At 36.8% G+C, this 24,570-nt stretch overlaps 1 protein-coding gene across 5 annotated transcripts in view; it reads right to left on the bottom strand.

Annotated features, from left to right (window-relative positions):
* Positions 1-24,570, bottom strand: part of LOC123674060 (kazrin) — a 122,307-nt gene that overhangs the window by 24,689 nt on the left and 73,048 nt on the right. For all 5 annotated transcript variants that reach the window (XM_045608896.1, XM_045608898.1, XM_045608900.1 and 2 more), the window contains exons 3-8: positions 20,789-21,119; positions 15,064-15,294; positions 14,544-14,831; positions 10,900-11,027; positions 2,887-3,066; positions 261-600 (exon numbers count right to left, since the gene is read on the bottom strand). In XM_045608896.1, coding sequence (XP_045464852.1) covers positions 261-600; positions 2,887-3,066; positions 10,900-11,027; positions 14,544-14,831; positions 15,064-15,294; positions 20,789-21,119 — 1,498 coding nt within the window. The remainder of the gene's footprint in view (positions 1-260; positions 601-2,886; positions 3,067-10,899; positions 11,028-14,543; positions 14,832-15,063; positions 15,295-20,788; positions 21,120-24,570) is intronic.

The raw sequence follows: 24,570 nt of genomic DNA, 5'->3' as shown, positions 1-24,570 counted from the left end.
ACGCTTTTGGAAGAGCTTCGTAACGAGGTTTTAATGTAATCCATTAGTGAAGTCCTAAATTCTACTTAAAGATCCGTCACCTTGCATAAAGAATTCGTTAGTCGTATTAGGAATTTCAAAAATCTGATTAATCAATTAATCATTAATTAAAACAACAAGAAAACGAATCTACTAGAAACATTTCATATTTAGATGATTGACCCCTCAAAATTTGTTAAGGATATCTAGGGTAGTGAACCAAAGAAAGCTGTGATACTTACTTTGGTACATATGTGGTGGCGGTAACGAAGAAACTATAGAAACCGAATCGGCATCGATATTTCCACCTTCTATGGTTATCGTAGGAGTTCCATCGGTGGTCGAGTCGGACAGATTACCGGCAATAGAAGTAGCACCGCTTTCCCTGTCAGAACTGACCCTAACACCCGAATCGGCACTGCAACTGCCACGGTCTCCGGAGATCAAACCTAGGCCGTGGTGACCTGAGATCAAACCTCCCGAACCGGGTGTTAGAGCTCCACCGTTTATGCCATGCCTAGGCAGCGAGGCTAGTGATTCCTGGTCTGATAAACAGCCGCTAGAAGCAAGCTGTCTGCGGGCCTGTAAAAAATAAGATAAATTCAACGAAATTGCAAGACTTAAAATTGTTGACGATAATGTCGACGTTCATGAAATTGTTCAAACTTCATACATGCTCACAGGGCCATAGAACTCATGCAATGTACGTATATAACTTGCAGCATGACTAGTAAAGACAATAAGTTAATTATTGAATTATACAGGTCGAGTTTTTGCCTTGCACATATATTTTAACAGTAGGTTCTTTTCCGATTAGGTTTGGATGAATAGATTTTGTCATTTTAAATTTTCATAAAGAGTTATGGCACCTGTTGAAACCTGCATCAAAAATAAGACATATACCATATCAACCTTATGCCCACCAATCACGAGGCGTTTTTTCGAGCGTTTGTAATCCAGGCGTCCAAATGGCTGGCTTCCAAATGGCAGCCAGTCTACACTGACCGCCATCCCAGGCTGCCATCGAAACCTGCCACTCGAGAGGTTGTTTACTTGTTTTATTGAGTATCCGGGTCGGATTTCTGATGGTCACAGACAGCTGGCAATTTATCAGGTACTGCCGGAACTTCGTAGCGTACCAAATTTTTGTGCAAAATGAATGTATGTTTTGATGGGTTAAAATATTGTATGCTCGTTGTAGACATTACAAATGCAAATACAAATACAAATACAGAAGCATTTTTGATAGGTTTCATCGAAATATTGAGGCAGAAAACTTGTCAATGGAAAATAAAAAGTTCAGCATACGCAAACAGGAATATCAAAAATAAAGCCCATGGGGAACTAGTAGAATATTCCAAAGGAAAATTACAGAATGAAAGAGTAGATGTGAATTTCAATTTGGCTGATATCGTTTTCCATCGTTATTGGCATATCTTCCTGTTTACATTGAAATAAACATTCATTAATTTGAGATCTTTCTTCCCTGGAATGTCCCATTTGAAGGTAGTCGTCCTAGTCAATCAGTATTTTACCGATGAATGCCGTAATCAAAAAAAATTTTTTTTTGCAATAACTTTCGGAAGAGAGTGTAAAACTTTGCTTCCGCCGTTTTTCAATAGATAGCTGTAGCGGTAAGTGGTAGTCCAAGTAAAAAGATCGTAGATGTCATACAATAAGCTTAGGTATTCGTAAACATAACGCTTCCTAAATATTAGTCGATTTGTGTCTGCATCATGAAGTTATTCTCGATTAAACATGTCAGCTTACGAGCCAAATTCTCGTCATTTGCGGGAGGTTTTAATTTTATGCTTTAATATGAAGAAATCTGCGGCTGGGGCTCGTCGAATTCTCTCAAATACCTATGGTGAGGACGCGTTTAGTGAAAGAATGTACCGAGAGTGGTTTTAACGCTTCAAGAACGGTGATTTTGACTTCGAAGACCAGCATGGAGGTGGAAGAGAGAAGGTTTTCGAAAAGCAGAATTGGAGGCATAGCTTGATCAAGACTCGTGTCAAACGTAACAATAATTGGCAGGATCATTGGGAGTGACGCAGAAAGCCATTTCAAAACGCCTGAAAGTCATGGGAATAATTCAGAAACAAGGAAATTGGGTGCCGTACGAGTTGAAGCCGAGAGATGTTGAACGGCATTTGTTTGCTTGTGAACAGCTGCTTTCAAGGCAAAGACGGAAGGGATTTCTGGATCACATTGTGACTTTCGAGGAAAAATGGGATCATTACGATAATCCCAAACGCAAGAATCATGGGAATATCTCGGCCATGCTTCACAATGACGGCCAAACTGAATATTCACGGTTCTGAGGTTATGCTCAGTATTTGGACCAGCTCGGCGTAGTGTATTCTGAGTTGTTAAAACCGACTGAAACAATTACAGGCGATCGTTATATAACGAAATCAATGCATTTAAGATGAGCCTTGAAAGACAAACGACTGCAATACAACGAGAGATATGATAAAGTGATTTTACATACACGACCTAGCTGACCAGCACGTCTGGTCTGGAAGTTAAAAATTGGATCAATTCATGGACTGCTACAAAAGCGATCATAAATGTATAAAAAGTTTTTTACAATAAAGCCTCGAATTTCTTGTAAAAACGGCGGAAGCAAAATTGTACGCCTATGCTAATGTGAAACAAAATCTAAAAAAAAATATCTAATTAGCGCCTATAGCAGGATATTTATGAATCTCCATTAAAATATGATATTATCTCAAAAATTTCCCTAATTCAGTGATCTCATTAAACAAATCCTTATTCCCTTTTGGATGCTAAAATCCCCAAAAAAGGGAAAATTCCCCGCAGTTGGGTACACTGATTGAAAACAATTCCCAATGAAATACTCACCTCTTGAAGTTGCTCTTGCGCTATCTGAAGCTGAACCTCCTTGGCATTCAGTTGGGCAGCCAGAGACAAACTTCTTTCCGCCTCGTCTCTAGCGTGCCTCAGCAAACTCCAGCGCTCTCTCTCGCGCTCCTCCCTTTCCGTAGAGAGCTGTTGCACGGAACTGTTCGTGTCCCTTACCCTCTTGAACAAAAAAGAGTCGAAATTACTGCTCGATCAACGTCAGAGACTTCCAACGGAATGATTACGGGCTAGTTTTTGTTATCATTAGTCAGTTCTTCTACTGGCTTTTTATCGTGACGAATCAAATTATTATCAATGCCGAAGATATATACAACTCGACAAAAAGTGATGCTTGAAACTACTAATCTGACATCAATTCATTCCTCAGAGTAATAAACATTGATAGAGGAAGCATATGTCATTTTCAGTAAGAGAATTTTGTCCTCAACATGAACTATCAAATTTGACATGAAGCGAGAGAAAATGAAAACATATAAGGTATACGATATTTCATTCAATTCGCCCAATTCTTCACAGACGTATATCCCATAGTAAATCAACGTTTCATATTAACTCAAAATATATTGAAATAAATAGATTCCTAAATATATCATTATCCTCAGCATTATCTGGCATCTACTGAAAAATCTCCAACATATATGTGTATAAAGCTATTCAATTCACTACCAGTACACATAAGAGAAATAAGTGATTTCAAATCGTTTCGGAAAGAGATCTACAGGTTATTGCTTCATCAAGAACCTTATAATATCTCAGAGTTCCTCTCAGGATTGAATTCGTTAATTTAATTTGTATTTTGGTTTTTCTTTTGACGTTTCCCAATTTTATTGTATAGAAGAATATGTAATGATTTTTGGAGAATAAAAATGTTTATTATTATTATTATTATCAGAAATTCAGAAAACAAACTTCAAGCGCGCCAAACGACGTGATACAACCAATGACACTAGGAGAGCAAAAGTTGCCAAACCTTGGATTTTAGCAGGTAGATACAGAAAATAATAAATATTCTGCTCATTATAAATTCGACAACGAACAATATCGGATTCCAAATATTCAAATTTGCATATTCAATCGAGAATCACTCAAATAAATGTATTTCATTCGATGTAATATACATTCATAACGATATAGTGAAATTGTGGATTTGAAAAGATATCACAATCTGACAACGTAATCCAACCATGTTGGGGACATGTAAAAATTGCGTATACTACCTACTACTATATGTTTATTCAAAATGTTTTTCGATAAGAACTTCTTTTTCAATATGGTCACAGCTTGAGATGTTTCAAACACTGGTATGCACAATTACTTTTGAAAAGCCTCAAGAGGGAACACGATCTCATGGCTGCTCAGTTTAAAACGAAATTTTAGATATTTCTTCTTACAAATCAACGATTTTTCTGGGGTTTTTACATAAAAATGAATATTGGGCATTATCGTGACGAATCAAATTATTATCAATGCCGAAGATAAACACAACTTTTAATTTTATTTTTTTGTTGTCTGGGATTTTAGATTTGATTTTTACTATATTTGAGACACTATTATACAGGGTGTTTCCTAAACATGCGGCAAAAATTCAGGGGGTTGTTCCTTGGACTATTCTAAGAATATTTTGTCCTTTGATGATTTTTGAAAAACCTATTTGTTTCGAAGATACAGGGCGAACAACATTTTTCATATTTTTAAAATTAATAATAGTTTAAATAAAAATGCGTACCGCACTGTATTTACTTAGTAGGTACAATTTATTTTCAAATTTGTTTAACAACATTCCAATTACTAAAAACGGCCAGTTTTTTGACTAAAAATTGCTAATACATCACAAAACGAATTCAAATGAAAACCGTGTTTGATCTGTATTCCTTTACCATCTGCACTTATCAATTTTTAGTCAAAAAACTGGTCATTTTTAGTAATTGGAATGTTGTTAAACAAATTTAAAAATAAATTGTACCTACTTAGTAAACACAGTGCGGTACGCATTTTTATTTAAAGTATTATTAATTTTAAAAATATGAAAAATGTTGTTCGCCCTGTATCTTCGAAACAAAGAGGTTTTTCAAAAATCATCCAAGGACAAAACATGCTTAAAATAGTCCAAGGAACAACCCCCCGAATTTTTGCCGCATGTTTAGGAAACACCCTGTATATTCATTAATGCTGGTAACGAAGCACTGGATGGACTGGAGTAAGGTATCCTTTTGAACGGAGTTAGGCTGAACAATATTCGATACGCCGACGATACATTGTGATAGCTGACAGTTTGGGGGCTGATGGACCGAATCACGAATCACAGTCAACAATATGGTCTTAATATTAATGTGCAGAAGACTAAACAGATGATAATGAGCAAAGCTAATATAACAGGAGCTCACTTGTACGTGCACAGAACTCGAATAGAACGAGTGAAGCAGTACAACTATCTTGATACTGCAATAAATGAGCAATGGGACAACGCACAAGAACTAAAATAGGAAAGGCTAGGTCGGTCTTCAACAGAATGAGTGCCATCTTCAAGAACCACAACTTATCTCTGGAAACAAAGGTAAGACAACTAAGATGTCTTTTCCGTATTACTGTATGGCAATCTTGATCACTAACAAAATCACCACGAAAAAATTGGTAGCTTTCGGAATGTGGCTATACAGAAGAATGCTCAAGAAACCTTGGATAGCTCACATAACAAATAAAGGAGTGCTAAAGAGAATGAGAGAAGACCTGGAAATCATTTATACAGTTAAGAGAAGAGAGCTCGAATACCTGGGGCATATTATGAGAAATATAGAGAGATACTCCCTACTGCAGAATATAATTCAAGGAAAAGTAGTAGCTAAGAGGGGACCCGGAAGAAGAAGAATATCATGGCTGCGGAACCTGAGAACCTGGTTTGAGAAAAGTTCAGCAGAACTGTTTCGAGCTGCTACCAACAAAATATGATTGCCAATATTCGAAGCAGATAGGTACTTGAAGAAGAAGAAGAATGTAGGTACATTGGTTTTATTGTCAGTCTTTAATGGACTAGTTTCCATTTTTTTTAAGGATTAATTCTGAAAATTTAAGCAAATGAAACAAAAATGTGGAAGAATCATGGAAATATCTCTAGAAATGAAAAAGTTATGGAACTTTGAAGTTGCGCTTGGAAGAATAATTTCCTAGTCTAGTGTGTGACGTCACGCCACTTACACGAGGCGACTGGTATTCGCAGAGTGCTTACGAATTCATTGGTGTACAATCACTCGTGCCGTTCGTGTCGTGTTTTGTTCGTTACACGATGGCTGAAATAAAAAAAAAGTCTACAAATATTGTATTGTGCCTATGTGTGCAAGCACGACAAGCAAACCCCAATAAATTGTTTTTTCATGTACCAAATGACATGAATCAAAGGAAGAAGTGGTTCAAATTAATGAGGCGTGGCTTAATTGGACCTGAAACTACTTCATATGTGTGTGAAGATCATTTTGATGTAAGTACCTATCAGTACTAGCTGTCTATTTCTGATAATAAAAATACTAAGGTGTGTGTTGGTTTGAAATAAGTTATTGAGTAAAAATAATTTTGTCCTTTCACGAAGCCTTCTTCCATTATGGTGACATAAAAACAAAACTCGAGTTAAAACTACACTGTACAACTACAAACAGCGCGAGAGCCTTGGCGCGGCTAAGTATTTAAACGTAATTTATGGTGTAGCGATCACAGGCAAGTGGCGTGACGTCACAGACGAGTTGAAGAGCAAAGACGTTCCGCGCTAAAATACGTAAATTTAAATAATCTATTTCTCAGTCATTTATTGATGGATTTTCAAAATTTTTCCACTGATTTATCAGTTTTGCTCTATATTTTAATTCTATCGTGTCAAATATAGTATTATCAACATTACTAAACTAGTCTATTGAGTAAATACAAGGTGAATCTATAAGTAGTGGAACTCGTCAAAAAGTGATGACTGAAACTACTAATCTTTTTCGAACAACTGACATCAATTTTACCAATTTGTTTTTCATTAAGAACTTAGTTTTTCAATATGGTCACATCTTAAGATATCTTGAACACTGGTATGCCAACTTACTCTCGAAAAACCTTAAGAGGGAACACCACCACGTGGCTACTCAGTTCAAAACTAAATTAGAGATATTTCTTCCCACAAATCACCGATTGTTTTGGACACTATAAAAATGATACAAATATTACATAACGTAAAATTCAGTATATTTTCGGCCAACATAATCGTACGCCTAAGAGATTCCACTCGAAACTATGAAAATGGTGTATCTGTGAAAGTTACATCTCGTCAAATTCAGGATATTTTCGGTCAACATAATCGTCCTTCTGAGGCCGCTATTACGAATTTGATCGATAAATTTGAGTTGACAGGCACGATACATAATGTGCCCACACCAGCACGTGTTCGAGCAGGTCGTTCAAGTGACATCGCAGCCACGTGCCACAGTGTTAAACAAGTTTCAAATTTGTCAATTCCTCGATTTTCTCAATTATTGGGATTATCTACAATAGCCACATGGTGAATTCTGCGTAAGGATTTAGCTTTAAAGCATTACAAGGTGCAAATGTGCAACAATTGAAGCCGACCGATCATTCACATCGCCGAAGATTCGTTCATTTAATTCAAGAACAACCCGTTGTTTGGATTTTATATTTCAGACTAAGTCAAAAAGCAAAATAGTCGCATTTGGGCTTCTGAAAACCCTTTACATACTGAACGAGTCACTGTATGGTGAGTTGTGACGTCTGGAGGAATGATTGGGCTGTTTTTATCGAAAATTCGGCTCGAAATGCGGTTAACTTAACATCTCAATTTTTGCCTATTTTGGATATCACTAACATGTGGTTTCAGCAGAACGGTGCCACAAGTCACATAGCCACCGTTACAATGAATTGAAAACCGAATTTCTCGATCGCATAATTTGAAGAAATTCAGCCGTTAAGAGGTATCACCATTAGTTCAAAACGAAATTAGAGATATTTCTTCTTACAAATCACCAATTTTTCTGGGGTTTTCACATAATTTCCTTGAACAATAATCTAGGTACATGGAAGAAAGTAAATATATTCAATTTATGAATGGCAAAAAAAATTGGTGAATTTTCTTTTTTCGCAAAACAATTGATTTCATGTATTTCTTACAAAGAACTGATATATTCTTGAAATATTCGTGAAGAAAAAATATCAAAAATCATTATAAAAGAAGTAAAACTATAATTTCGTGAAAGTAGTCCTACAGTGCTGCCCTCTTCTCTCTTCTGCGAAAAAAGGAAGAAGATGAAGTAAATGTACAACTTCCTACAGCGTAAAAAGTTTGGTTATCGCAGGATCGCCAGAAGGAAAATGAATAGAGACCAAAATTTGACTAATACGCGTGGTGGTAATTCCTCTTAAGTGGCCAGCTCGATCAAGTGATTTAACAATGCTAGATTATTATCTGAGATTATGTCAAAGAAAGAGTCTATTCTATACGAAATCAATTCGATCGATTGCAGCCAAATTCAAAATTCGTGAAGTGATTTACGGAACAGACGCACCATTTTGTCGAAAAGTGAAGTCGAAAACCCTGTTTTTAAGGTGGATAATGAGATCAGCTCAAGATTTTTCTTGGAACTTGAAAGTGTTATTTCATATCAACACCCATATAATATCAACTAGCTTTGCGCGCCGGAGGGGCTCCGCCCTTTGGAACCCACTATAGCGGTAGATCCCTCACTGGGTATCCGCATAAAAAAAAATATTTTTTTTCGGACACCCAGGATCGTGAGCTGATTTTAGACGATCCACCCGGTATACTGGTTTGATTCTAGGAGGGGTACTCCATATGACTTTTTTCCTAGGACCTACCGTTTGGCCCCAGCTCATATGGAAATATTTTATGCAAATAACTTTTCATTCTAATAAAAATGGTACAAATAAAGTGTATCAAATTTCTATCATTAAAGAAAACATCAAACCTCAAATATCCAGATAATAACTAATCAAATTTTAGATTGTGACCCTCAATAGATTTTTCGTCGTGGTGCTGTCAAATTGCCCACAAAGGAATGAGACTTGTATATCAATCCACAACATCCCATTTACTCGAAAACCGCGAGAAAAATCGAAAGAGAGAAAGGTTTAGAAGTTTTCCTGGGACTTCGAGACGATTTCGAGGGGGGTCTTATTCTTGTCATTTTTATTCTAGATGGTCTCGTTTTGGCTGTCATTTTGTATACCTACATACCTGGATTCTTAGTGAAAGGGCTATATCATATAAGACTTTGTAGTCACGGAAATATTGGGTAATATATTTTCGATATTCCTTTCAATGTTTCTGGTTAAGCGATAAATATATGATATTCTGCATGAGACTTCACATTGTGTTTTTACATCCAAACACAGATTTTCAAACCGATTGATACTGCAGTTCTGAAACTGATGGACTGACAGAATCGAATTGGAGGACGTATTCGACATCAGTAAGTGGAACCTTATTGTTTAGGGCCACTCCTGGCTCGAAATACTTAAAATACAGACATTTTGACGAGATGTTAGAGCAGTTGGTTCGTAAAAGGATCTTTCAAAAATTAGGTCAAGGATGAATTGAGTAGGACATTCATTTAGGTTTATTCATGCATAATTAAGTATTGATGGAAGTGCAGGTCATATTGTTGAGTCCAGTGCCGGTCCATAGACTGGGCGCAGGAGCCGGAAAGTGCCTGGACCTAAGCGGAATTTTGGTTTACACAACTTTCGATAACAGAAGATGAAAAATTCATCAGAATAATTATAAATGACAATGAAGATTCTAGATTGTGACCTAATAATACGGCAGTTCACAAATAATAAGTCCCGAAAAAAAAATGTTTTTTTTGAGTGAATGTTATTTTCAATTTCCTATGAATAATTGTCTTTTTTTCCTTGGCTATTAAATGTAACAATTAAATTGGATATTTAAATTCAATACTTTTTGAAGTGTCAGCGATTCCAAGAGATTGACCAGGGTCCAAGCCATCGAGGGGGAGCATCGGTCTTCTGTGCCCAGGGCTCAAAAAGACCTTAAACCGGCACTGGTTGGATCAATTGGAGAAAGAATCTCGTGACCGTTTATTTCGAAAAATAACACGCTAATTCGATAATTCTGGCTTTAACTTGAAGGATCAACAATTGCCGGAGAAATAAGATTTAATTTTTTCCATTTTTCGATATTCTGATTGTTGCTCTTGAGCCATGATTCGTGTTTAGAAACCTCTTGAAATCTCCTAATACCATCATTCACTACCATCCGATAAAGTCAGCTTCTCTGTTCGAGAGGTAAATGTGAATTCTTGATTCGGCTATTTTATTACTTAGTTTTTTATGTAACAATTCTTTTCAAATTATATCGGAAAAATAATAATGATAATTTCTGGATAGGCTACCTTTCTGTTAAGGTTCACTTTCTTTTCAGATCCTCGAAATTCTCAAACTGAATAATGAATGTCAATGTGCGTGAAATAGGTGACTTCACTCGAATATCTGATATTATTCATATCTTCTGTTGCAAAAAATCCAATACACCAATTCAAAAGGACTTATCTGCTATTATCGCCGGATTGTATATCATCCCATGTGTTTCATTAGGTATGGATCAATAGGAAACAAATCCGAGATAAATTCTGTACATGCATTCTGGTTCCATTGAATATACATCAATCAATAAAAACCGGATCCAACTGTTTGATGTGGAGATTTAGATTGCGTATGGCAAATAAAGGGTTTGATGAAGTTGTTAAAAAACGTTGTTGACACAGATCATTCGAATGGAAACTCGGAAGCGGAAATCAATTGAGCGTTTCCTCTGATTGGAAACAAAGGTACCTATCGATTTTTGTTCTCGACCTAATAATCTTCAATAAATTTCATCAGTCGAACTTCTTCTGAATGAAATTGCTCCTTTTCCCCTGGCGCATTTAATATCCTGGAAAGTTTGAATGAAGGAAACTTGAGAAGAATACTCACCGTGTTGAAGTTTCTGATGAAATCTCGCAATTCCTTTTCTTTATCGTCCAAAGTTCCGTACATATCTTTCATCTGATTGAGCAGATCGTACTTCTCGGCTTTCAAACGTCTCCGGTCTGATTTCAAAGCTGAAATGATTAATAACTGTGAGTTATGAAAGAACTTTATTACAGATTAATCTTGAAAAATATTCAAGTTGAAAAATTTCCAGGACAATATACATTGTACAGGGTGCTGGGTGGGCAAATTCCGATGTTTTAGCACTACAACTTTTAAACCGTTTTAAACCAGAGGAGATCGACAAAATCTGATACTCCATTCTCGTTCTCTTTTTCTGAGAAACTTATTTTTTGCCACCTTCTTTTGTTTTCCAGTTATAAGCGAAAATTGGAAAGATGGCGATATCGAAAAGAAAGTACAGGATGGGCAAATAAGCAAGGTAAGCGGCTATATCTCAGGATACACTCATCGTAGAAACTTGCGGTAAAAATTTTTACCACTAAAGTTTACAGGAAAACATACTGGAAATTATTTTGAAGTTCATACCTCTTCCGATAAGGGGCGTTAAAGCTATCGTCGAGTAGAAAAATGAGATTTACTAGAAAATGTTTCATACCAAGTTGAGGAAAAAATGTCATCACTGTAATCCTTGGAAAATTCTTTATCTTTTTGAATTGTCACTTTTGATTTACGAAATTAAATAAGGGTATAGGGAAAGGGAGAAATCTGACTGATTGAAATGCCTGTAACTTCAGTTTAGCTCAACATTTCTGAGCAAATTAGATCTCGTCTGAGAGATAGATAATTTCTTGTTGATTGAGGACAAAATATACTCATGATGAATTTGTTTTTGCTGATTTCAATAGGGGGCGCTAAGTCAGAAGTTCATTGTTTTGTTCATTCTACTCCGAAATTTCAAATGTGATGATAGGATTTTGTAAACGGAAAAAGAAGTTCCATTAAATTTGCATGAAAAAATCTAAAGGTCACAAAATGATATTTCCAGCGTTCTGAAGTTATGGCCGAAAAAAAATTCTTTAACTGATGCCCTGAAAAACCAAATTTTGTCGGAAGGACATTGCTTTTGTTATATGAAACTCTATTTTTCTGTGCTCATCACTAGTTGAAACCATAGAAATATTGAGACTCTTGGATAAAAAGCAGTTTTTGACCATTTTCTATCATTTATATTGATGTTAAATATTTTTGAAATCGAGAAAAATTGAGCTTTCATAAAATGACACAGAAATCTAGTATTCCCATTTGAAAAAACCTAACTTTGGGTAATAGCTCTGTAATTAAAAACTCTGTTGAAAAGATGAACACGCCACTTGATTCTACGCAAAAAAGTACCTGTATATTGTTTTAATTTCATAGCTTTATAATCAATATTAGCGGAAATATAAATTTTTTTCGATATCACCATTTTTCCAATTTTCGCTCGAAAAGAAAAGAAGGTGGCCAAAAATCAATACTACTCTTGTTTGTTTCTCAGAAAAAGAGATATCAGATTTGTCTATCTCCTCTGGTTTAAAAGTTGTAGTGCTAAAACATCGAAATTTGCCCAACCTCTACAGTGTGTGGCAGAAAGGTTGAATGATTTTTTTGTTGCAGAAAGGTTTGTGAGGTCTTATCTTGTTGCCTACGACATTTTCGTCCAAAATATTTCATGTTAATTTAATGGCCATTTTAACTCTACCAATATTGGGAATAGGTAAAGACGTACTGTCTATCGGACACTTCCAAGAGAAATGGAAAACGACAGATACGATTCTAATCCAGCATAGAATTAGAAAGATCCAGTGAACTACATACTAATCAGCTCAAGCCCATTAGTAAAAGACTAGCTTATTTCATCACGGATAAGGAAATAAATAATAAGGAAGGAATAAGGAAATTTTACCCTAATCACAATTCATTCACTTCACGGTCCATAAGCTGATTAGGAATATAAAAAAATTGAATATATCGATAAGCATAAGCGATATATTGGTGAATATGAAAACACCTTTGAGAAGATGCGGCACTAAAGATTAAACTATAAAATGAAGAAACACGAATTCCCAACTCAACTGACAAAAACAGTTGCATCTAACAAGTTCAGAGTCAATATACAGGGTGATTTACCTAGATGGCCTATTGGAGGTTTATGGAAAACTAATTATAATTTTGTGCTGAAAATTTGCATGTTGTGGTTTCAGACAATGATCTTTCTCCCTAAAATATTTTCAGAGTTCTACAAATTCCGGTTATACCGGAAACAAACTACTACTTTCTTATTTCAAATGGCTCACCCAGTATATTATTACATTATTAGATAGCTTTTTTGACGACAATTCCGGCAAAATGCCTTACCTAGGTAAAAACTCAACGGTTCATGAGTTGATGGGATTCTTATTGAAAAAATTGTGGCGATAAAAACTCCCTTTTTTTAAATTCTTTCGGCAGAAAGAGCTTTTTTCGAAAAAAAAATTATTCAATCTCCTGAGGGTAGAATCAGTATGGCCATCTATACTGGTAACTTACAAAATATTTAGCGTAATATAAATATCTTAGGAAATAACTGCACATCATATTGGAAAAGTACCGATATTGCACTAAGTTCTAAATTAGGAATTCTGGATGATTCCTTCTTCTATATCTTGAATTCATATTCATGCGTTATTTCGTTGGCTATATTTGAATCCATTCCATACAATTTTGTTATTTTTATAATCAGTCAAAGATCGATCAATCAAACACGTGAATGATGAACACAGATTTGGCGTGTTCAGCAGACTCAACAATTGTTAATATTCTATGAATTTTCTGCTGAACGCATTCTATCAGTTTCCGTTACGGAGCGGTCGCCATCTTTGGTAGCGAATTTATTTTATGCTACTTTTTGGTAACATGTTGAGTAACTGACATTAGTGTCAGTTGTGACAGTGATTTCGGGACGAAATTTAAATTTCAAATATAGCAATAATGGAAACTGAAACATATACGTTTATTAACATCCTGAAATGTTACTCTGAATAAATTTTCCATATATTGAAGAATAAAAAAGTAATAATACCGTAAGCGAACTTGGAGATAAAAATCGATATTATAACAGAAAATTGTCTCTCATCATAACGTAACTTTCAAGAAGGGCCCACAGAACCTATTGATGTCAAGAAAAGGAGAAACCCGACCGTTCTTTATTGAAGTTGCCCATCGAAGCAATAAATATTGCTGGGTTATAATAAAGGAAATTTCATTGAAGACATAATTTTCATTCCATTGACAAATTTTTCTTGTACTGTTGGTATTTTTTGGTCCCTCGCAATCAAATGCAAATTGTAACTATCAAACACAACTATGGTTTACATAATTTGTTCTGTAGGTATAGCTTTTTCAACTGAAAGAGAGTCAAGAGGATAACAGCACGTCGGCATTCCAAGCAGACTAAGAAACACTGCCAATGTTCATTGAAGTTTTTCAGCGTAGTATTCTCGATGATGAGCAATAATAACTAAAATGAGAACGAAAATGATCATCTGAATAGAAAACACTTCTGTAACTGAAACTGACAGCTTACTAAAATCAGGTCTGGTACGATACCGAAAATTATCTTCAGGGTCTAACCTGTTCAAAATCAGCGGGATTTTTATAATACTTACTCAATAGTGCTTCTTTCGCTAGTTGCAATTCCATTTCCAAGGAGTGAATTTTTCCAGTTGGATCAGCACTGCTTTCTGTTGGTGTTTTTTTATCGGCCAGAACGGAAGTTGCACCGGAAACGACCAGTCTACGTAGTCGAGTAAGTTCGGCCTGCAACCGTTCATTTTCTAACCTCAACTTTCTGATGGTAAGTGCCGATTTTGGGTAAGATGTGGGTGACGAAAGCATCGATGAGAGCTCATCTTGGTTGCCGTCGCTGCTTCTCGGGGAACGTGATGAAGATGATTCTATGAGAAGAAAAAAATGTTCGAAGATCATGTATACTCAGAATGAGATTATGAGTTAATGAGGATGAAATTTTTCTTACGATTCAAACCTAGACAACTATTTTTGGATGAACCTACAAGTAGTTTTTGAATTTTGACATGTAAAAACAATTTTTTTTTAACTCATTGATGTTCCGAAACGTTTGACTTTTCGTAACTAGTTACGTTGAAGATTTATTATCTATTAACTCACCAGCATCTTGATGACTGCTGCATCCTGGCTTGGGAGATCCGGTCTTACTTAACCTATCAGCACTGTCCGGCGAGGATCTGTCCTTCAAAGGACTAACATTCTCGTCGACCGTCATGATGTTATTTTTGTACTCACTAACTCTGTCACTAAAAACGTTTTGCGTTTCACTACACCTAACGGGGTTCGAACGAGTCTTCTTCACGTCCCTTTTCGATGGTTTCGCTTCTTCACCTGTGAAACAGAGAAATGATAAAATGTTAATGAGACCAGACGATATTCAAAAATGTAAATTTCCAATTATCATATCACGATTATAGTTAATGATCTTTTCGTAATGAAACTGAAGTGATAATCATGCGTTGACTTTCTCCAAAGTAGCCATAGGAACGATTGAAACGATTCCAATTCTTAAGAATAGATCATCATCAGAATTGCTTATTATTTTGGTGTCAATGGCAAAACTATAAATAATATATGGCAGTTATTAAATATGCAGTGTTGCACGATAATTAAAACTATCGGATTGTTTAATGATAATCCAGTTCTTATGTCTTAGTTGAAAGATATTGCTCTCAATAAAAGGTGGTTGTAATAAGACAGTGTAAAATATTATGTGATTCGCGAGTTACGCACTGATTACGTTGTCCTCCGGTTAAATGAGTTTTTGGTTGTGGGTTTACTCGAAGTTTTTACTAAGAATCCCACGACTACCAATCTTCTCAGCTCAGGCCTTGGGCCCTATTGTTACTTCTTATGATAATATGGAGACTGAGACCAGAAGACACACCGATACCACTTGCTATTATTTTTATTTCACCGAATCGGATCGTTACGGCTCTGTTAGCCTGACGGGAACTGTGACTAAATTGATCTTTGACTTTCAAAAGGCCTTCGACATGGTAGAACCAAAGGCGGTCCTCAGTGCATTACAGGAATGTCGGGTTGACTACAGATACTCAAAGCTGATTTACAATATCTACAAGATTGCTACAATAATGGTAAAACTCCATGAAAATACCAAACGCATTCAAATCGGCAGAGGTGTCAGACAGGGAGACACTATGTCGCCCAAACTCTTTATAACGGTCTTGGAGTATGGTTTTAAAAAACTACATAGGTAAACAAGGGCCTAACTGTAGATGGTCGAAACTTAACAAATCTACGTTTTGCGAATGATATAGTTTTGCTAGCAGATAACCTTGAAGACTTTAAAGATATGTTACGGGAACGACAAAACGCATGTGCTGACGAAGGTATAAAAATGAATATGTCAAAAACAAAATATATGACAAATTTAGTTCCCAATGAGCAGATTTTTATTGGTGATGAGGAAGAACCTTTGGTGAACAAGTATAATTATCTTGGTCATGAGGTCAAAATCTCAAGAGACAACCAAACGAGTTACTCTATCCTGGGTAGCCTATGGAAAGCTTGCGGACGTCTTTAAAAGCGACATACCACAATGTTTGAAGAGGAAGGTGTTTGATCAATGCGTGTTGACGGTCATGACTTATGGAGCTCAAACCTTAACACTAACAACAGCAAGTGCTAACAAACTTATGGTAACACAGCGTAAGATGAAAAGGTCCATGCTCGGGGTGTCATTGCGGGATCATATAAAAAATGAGGATCTGCGAAGAAGAACAGGCGTCACAGATGTAGTTATTCAAATTTGAAAGCTCCAGTTGAAGTGGGCTGGACATGTGGCACGAATGACGGACGGGAGATGGACGAAGAAGCTGCTCGAATGGAGACCGCGCTTGGATAAAAGAAGCAGGGGAAGACCTCCTACACGTTGGACGGACGATCTAACGAGATGTGCAGGCAACTGGATACAAAGAGCTCAAGACAGGAAGGAATGGGCAGAAATGGGAGAGGCCTATGTCTAGCAGTGGACGCAGAGAGCTGAGCGATGATGATTCATAAATACCCTGTTAACGAAACCGGCGAAATCCTTAGGAGCCTTGGCTATCATTTCTTGAGTATCCAGAACACACTTTTCCATGTAAGTGGTTCTTAGGTCAGACAGCCTCGGATATTTGCACACTATGTGTTCGGCTGTTTCTATCTCCTTTCCAGTCATCTGCTGACTTAGCCATGCGGTACAACAGGTATTTGCACCGACAGTGTCCTGTCAGCAGTCCCACCATTACCTGATGCTCAGGATGGAGGTATATGTGGTATAAGTCGGTGAAAAGCACCATAAATTTCTTCGCCTGAGCAAGACAAGGAGAATTCCTCCATAGGGTTCTTTTATTGCCCTCGATTGTTGTTGGACCGCTGCCTTGTATTCGTATTTTACAGATGGTCTCAGGTCCAACAACAGGTGTCAACTTTGATGCCCTTCATGCAAGTTCATCGGCTTTTTCTCATTTCCTTCAATACCACAATGCCCCGTCACCAATCACTATAGGAACAGTAGGTGTTTGATTTCCTATGTATATATGTTGCCTCAAACTCAGTACAATCAGCAAACACGATTAGAATATGTTCAACAATTTCATGTGTTTTCCTCCACTAGCTACATAAGGATCAACCCGTTAATTTCATTAGATTAATATTAATGCATTGAAACCTGGAAGAAGATGTTAAGTTAATGAAACATTGTCTCATGAATGCTATTGTGCTGTTCTATGTGTCTGCCATACTACCACAGAGATTTTTTTCTTCACTTGGTATAGCTTATGGTCTTTTGTGAGTGTTCTTAACCGAAAACGAAATTCATACTTGGTGCACTGATTCCTCAAAGAGTAGGAAGATAAAGGGTCCGTTTTTTAACACCAGAAAGCCCGAAAATTATTTTAGAGTGTTAAAGTAGAAGCTCACTTCATCTGTCAAGGAGTGTTAATAATCGAAATTGATGTTAATGAGCAACTGAAAACCATCGAGAGCTTCACCGAAGACTCTTCCGAGGCAAAATTCAGTGCACCGTCTCGTATCTAAATACGACATTATTGTCCTTTTCCTTTTTGAAGGAGGCCGTGTTTGCATACAAACTTAGTGTTAAGTTTTGATCAAGGTTCGTAGAACTGAGCGCCGCCATTGTCCAAAGATTCACCCCTGAAGTTGGTTATAGATAATTCCGCGCACTTTATGAGTGCGCCGCGCGCAGTCGTCCTTATAATGATGGCTGGCTATAATGATATTTTAACTATGTCCGTTTTATCTGTAGCACTTCTATGTTCTTAACATTTTTCTATGGTTCGACAAAAAGGTCGAGAGGGGGTAAGACATCGAATAACAGTTGGAGTTCAGTCAGTTCGTTAATATTCAACACACAGTCTAGTATGTACAAGTCAAGTACAGTTAGTATAGTTCGTCGTTGCTCTCGCCCCTTGAGACACAGTGTTCAGCTTGCACATTTTCAAGTTAGTTAAATATTGGCCTTGTCGCCACGTGGTTAAAAAAGACCCTACAGTCGGTCATCTTCGTTAGTACCCAAGTCGGTAAATTGTTATTGGATAAGTGCGTGGAACTGATTCATAGTTTTCGGTAACTAGTTAAGCGAATCTTGTAAAGTGTACATTGTGTAATTGTATATATAAACCTACTTCAATAAATAGTGTGGAAAATTTCATGGTCCTTCGAACTTCATAACCCAGCACCTTACAGTGCAATTTATGTATGGATGTTCTCATCTAATAGCTACACTTAGGTCTCAAGACTTTTAAAGTTCAGTTCAATTGAAGCTGGTCGATCACCAGCAACGTCGCATTTTGGCTGATTGGATCCTTGAAATGCATCAAATTGGTCCGGATTTTCATCAAAAAATTTCAGTGATGAGGCTCATTTTCAGTTTTCACCTCGGAGGCAACGTCAATAAGCAGAATTGTCGCATTTGGGACTAGGAAAATTGCAGAATGATGGTTCAAAAGTCTCTCCATCCTCAATGTGTCACTCTTTGGTGCGGTTTTTGGGCTGGTGATGTGATTGGATCTTACTTTTTCGAATATTATCCTGGTGCACCTGTTACGGTGATTAGATTGAGCGACCGTGCCATGATTGATAATTTTTTATGGCCGGAAACAAGACGGCTTTCTCAAAAACAATTTCCTGGCCCTCTTATTTCTCGAAGAGGCGATCACAGTAAGCCAACGATATCTTGTGATTTAACACTTTCAGACTTTTTTCCTTTCATGTGAAAGATAAGGTATTTGCCAATGCTCCACAATCGAGGCAATATAACATGGAATTCGTATACGGTAATCGACGACCGCAAATATGCTAATTGGCATGGAAAATTGAATGAAAAGGACATGGTGCTGGAACCATAGCCGTGGCGGCCATTTGGCTGATATCGTTTTCCATCGTCAATTGCTCACCTTCCTCTTTACACTAAAATGAACAGTCATTGATTCTATATTTGTGAATAATATAATATTCAGTTTCTAAAATTTTTGTAAAACAAAATCAGGTTCAAAAAATTCCACATATCTCATAAATATATGTAAATTTATTTCACAAAAATACTCAGACGCATGAAAGTATAAGGAGTAGCCAAAAGAAATTTTAATTTATTCATGAAGGACAAGTCTTCAATTACCATAATGAGAATGATCCAATTTGAGTATATGCGCTGTTTCATTCGATAACTACAGTTAACAGTTGTGTCTTAGGGGAGCAGCTATTCGAAGATAATTCCCTGCCAATCTCACTAAACACACAGCAAAATCTTCCTGGCCGTTTCCGATGGCTCGCCGCATTTTGACCACGACCGTTTTTGCTTGACGTTGTCGTGAATAATCCACTTCTCATCACCAGTTACGAAGCGTTTCAAAAATGAGGCCATTTTGTTGCGATTCTGCAGTTATTTGCAGTGGAAATTCGGTCCATGCGGTGTTTTGCGTTTACTCATGGGGTACCCATACATCTAGCATCTTCTTGAGATCAGCGGTATGCAAATAGTGTTCCAAACTGTTTATTGTGCACTCTTAAGCTCTTGAACAAACGACACAGGACTCGACAATCTCCATGATTTTATCAATATTTACGACAATTGGCCTTCCAGTGCGTGGTGCATATTTGACATCGAAACTACGGAACGGAATCGACGGTACCAAACCAAAATTGCACATGATTGACTATTACAGTATCAGATCCATGAACACTATTTACATTTTCAGCCGCCTGACTTGTATTTTTGCCTCTATCTAAGAAAAACTATAAAATATAGCGTATTTTTTTTTGCTAGGGTTCATATTTGTGGCGCGCTCAAACTTAACTGAGTCAACTCATCACAAAACTGTCAGAATGACTTTGTAGTGCGAAATTTCATTTTTCTAACGCTATGGCGTTAAAAAAAAATGTTCAGGTTCCACTGATGTATGATGTATGTAATGTAAGATTTATAAGAACAGGGGGAGGCCATGGCCCCCCCCTGGATCCGCCCCTGATAACAAAGCTTTGCTTCAGAGGAACAAGTTTACACAGTATGAACTTATTAGCTTTAACGTATGTATTATCTAGACAAGGAGAAGAACTAATCAAAAATGGCATTGGCGAACTAATATTTTTATGTAAATATTCTCATTAAAAAAAGTTCCATTCGCTAGGGACTCGCGTCGACGTGATTCAATCTAAGATCTACGATCTCATTCGAAAAAGCAGAACGGAGGCTGTAATTGAAAGACGGTTCTCTCTTACGTTCCGAACCTCAGTATATTTCAAGCTCGTTTTCTTCGCAAGTTATCGCAACAACACTTTTCTGCCCCTATTTATCTCTCACCTGAGTCGACAGAGGCGGAACTGGCATTCACAAGAGACTTGCTGCGACGTGATTCAATGGAACTGGGCCTGGAGGAGCGATAACCTTCCTTCTTGAGCTCGCTGATGGCCGTCCGCACGTCCAAATCGCTCGAGGCGTCTCTTTCCTTATCGGCGGACAGCAGGGGTGTGACAAAGGAGTCCAGGGCTTCCGAGGATGAGTTCGATAATCTCAGGTTGTCGAATTGGGACGATGGACTGGATAGAGGTGCTGGGATCGTGTTGGGGTAGTCGGAGTTGATCCGAGATGTTAGGTTCGCTGAGTGTTCTTCTACCATTCTGCGAAACTTGACCTGAAAAAAAAACAATTTAATAATAATAATATTTTTTTGTATGTAAGATATATTAAACACATGCATATACTCGTCAATTAATTAAATACAAGAACACAAATGAAAAAAACTTGGATATACTTCATAAAAAGGAAATAATGGGGGGCAATTGAAAGTTCAAGGACACAACCCTCAAGAAGAAGTGCTAACCGTATGTGAGGGCCTAAAGCCCGAAACACGTGTCTGCGGTTAGCGCTTCTCCTTGAGGGATGTGTCCTCAAATTTTATATTATTATTATTTTTATCGGATCGAACCATGTCTGTGAAAGTTCTTGAGACATTTTCAGACAAATATGAGACTAATCTAGAAGTTCCTCAGGGTTCTGTTATGGGACCGCTACTGTTCATTCTCTTCATTAATGACTTGCCCTGTCACATTGTTGATGAGTGCTTGGTTATTTTTGTCGTCGATGATTCTTCTGTGGTGGTCTCGGCGCCGAGCCGGGTTGAGCTTTTGAAGCGCTGTGAAATTATAGTTGTGACCTTCGTACATTGGTGTCAAACTAATGCTCTGATGATCTGGCTACAATATCAGAAGCTATTCAATAAAGTTTTTGGGTTTATACGTTGATAAGAACTTGATATGGTGTGAACACGTGGATCATGTTTGCAGGAAATTGAAGTCATCATTTCACGCTATTAGACGTATTAGAGTCTCACTTCCTTTCGATGAAATTTTAAATGTTTTTGTTACAGCCATATAGCCTATTCTATTTTGGTATGGGGTAATTCCATTGAATTGAGCAGAGTTTTTATATCGCAAAAATGAATAATTGGGATGATGTTCAGGCTGGGTTATTGTGATCACTGCAGACCTATATTTATTGCAAACGGTAATCTGTAAAAATAACTTGTATTTTGATTCTTATTCTTTGCAAAATGTTAAGAAAATGAATCACTATTTGTCAAGTTGTCTAGTTTTCACAGCTACTTTAAAATAATTTCGACGTCGAAGACCAGCATGGCGGTGGAAGAAAAAAGTTTTTCGAAGATGTACAATTAGAGGCTTTACTTGATCAAGATTCTTGTCAATCGCAACAAGAATTGGCAGAATCATTAGGAGTGACGCAACAAGACCATTTCAAAAAGCCTGAAAGTCATGGAAATGATTCAGAAACGAGGAAATTGGGTGCCGTACGAGTTGAAGCCGAGAGATGTTGAACAGGGTTTGGTTGATTGTGAACAGCTGCTTGCAAGGCAAAGACGAAAGGGATTTCTGCATCGCATTGTGACTGGAAACGAAAAATAGGTTCATTACGATAATTCCAAGCGCAGAAAACCGGAATATCCGGCCATGCTTCCAGGTCGACGGCCAAACTGAATATTCACGGTTCCAAGATCATGCTCAGTATTTGGTGGGACCAGTTCGGCGTTGTGTATTATGATTTGTTAAAACCGACTGAAACAACCACAGGCGATCGATATCGAATGCAATTTATGCGCCTTATTCTCCAGACGTTGCTCCCTCGGACTCTGACGTATTTTGATCAATGGCACACGACCTGGCAGACCAGAACTTCCGGTCTTGTTAAGAAGTAAAAAATTGGATCGATTCGTGGCCTTAACTTCAAAAGATGACGAATTTTTTCCATTCGTACGCTGCCTGAAAGATGGGAGAAAGTAGTGGCCAGCGATGGACGATATTTTGAATCATAAATGTATAATCATTTTTTTACAATAAAGCCTCGATTTTTGGGAAAAAAAAGCGGAAGCAAAGTTGTAGCCTGTGTACAACACTCAGTAGGTGCTGAAGGTTATCGTTTTCCCTCGTTAATGGCATACCTTCCTCTTTACAATCGAAGAAATTAATTGATTTTTTTTTTAATTAGACTCTTTTTTTATTATTTATTTACTAAAATAAATAAAATAATAAATAATTTTTTTTCTTTATTAAAATAAAATAAAATAGGATTTTATTGTAAAACTATGTACAAAAAAATTCACATAATATTATGTATTGAATTACCTACTGTTGACCTTTTAGTAGCGAGGGAATAGGAAGTATATTACCCCATTGGCTGGGTTGTTTGTTTATGAAGATAAAATATCGTTCAACATACATAGGTATATTAAAATTTCATGGATAAAAGTTTTGTTAATTCATTGAAAGTCAACTTGAAAGTAACTTATTTCAGTATGAATAATTGATGCTGATATTTTGTGTCTAGTTCGAATGAAATCTATTCTTGTGGTCCAATAGATAACAAGACATGCAATATTGAAAGATTATTCCAGGAACTTGTCATAGTTTATGGTCTGGAACTTGGAACTTCATAGATTAATTACAGAAATGCTTTTATCTTGTGGCAACAGCTTGCGACCAGTCTCGCTCAGAGTAATTTATGAATCCATAGGATAGTTTGCCAAGTTTTCCCTTCTACAATTTTGGATTCATCTTATGGTTTCTTAATTATTTTCATCTCTCGGCACCTTCATTCATTCAGCTCCTACTAGGAATACCAAGTTTCGTGGAAAAATTTCAATTCGGATCCTTTTTTGGCATAGTGATTTTTTTTTGTATTATGGCAACCCTCGAAAACGACATTAATTTTGTTTCAGTTATTCCATCCATGAGATAGTGCTTCATAAGAAAGTTGTTACATTATTTTTGTGAAATGGCCACATCATTTTGAATAAGTCATAGAGTAATAAACATAGATAGAGGAAGTATACGCAATTTTGTATGTCCCCAACATGGTAAGGTTTTGTTGTCGGATTGTGATATATATTAAATTAACTTCACGGCATTCAGACAGTTTTTCAATTCTGGAAAAAGTACCTCCCCGAGCGGGACTCGAACCCGCAACTTCCGAATTACTAGTCCAATGCTCTCGCCTTTGAGCTATCGAGGAAGTTGAAGATTCTCTTATTTATCTATTGTGATGAATTTTCAAATTCACAATTTTTCTATATTGTTATGAATGTATTTTATATTGAATGAAATAAATTTATTTGAGTTTGAACATTCGTAATCCAATATTTTTCATAATTGTCGAATTTATAATAAGCAGAATATTTATTATTTTCTGTATCTACCTGCTGAAATCCAAGGTTTGGCAACTATTGCGCCTCTAGTGTCATCGGTTGTTTCACGTCGCTTGTCGCGCTTGAAGTTTATTTTCTGAATTTCTGATTTATTTAGGTATTTATTTTAATACTTTTGAGTTGATATGAAACGTTGATTTACCTACTATGGGACATAACAAGTGCGTTTTCGGACCCTTTTACGTTTTATGAGTTTATTATCGCTTTCAAGATGATTACTTCTATTGCACTACGAGCAGGTTTATGTACGAGGTTTATTATTTTCCTTTATCTAGTCGTTTTGTCGGCGTCCCCCTTGTTTTTTCAACTGGGATTTTTGCATTCGTCATTGGTATACACTTACCCGTTGTTTTCCGTTTTTTTAATC

The sequence above is a fragment of the Harmonia axyridis genome, chromosome 2 (genome assembly GCF_914767665.1).
Source record: "Harmonia axyridis chromosome 2, icHarAxyr1.1, whole genome shotgun sequence".
Taxonomy (NCBI): Eukaryota; Metazoa; Arthropoda; class Insecta; order Coleoptera; family Coccinellidae; genus Harmonia; species Harmonia axyridis.
The sequence above is the reverse complement of the archived record's forward strand: the minus strand, read 5'-3'. Positions and strand labels throughout refer to the sequence as shown.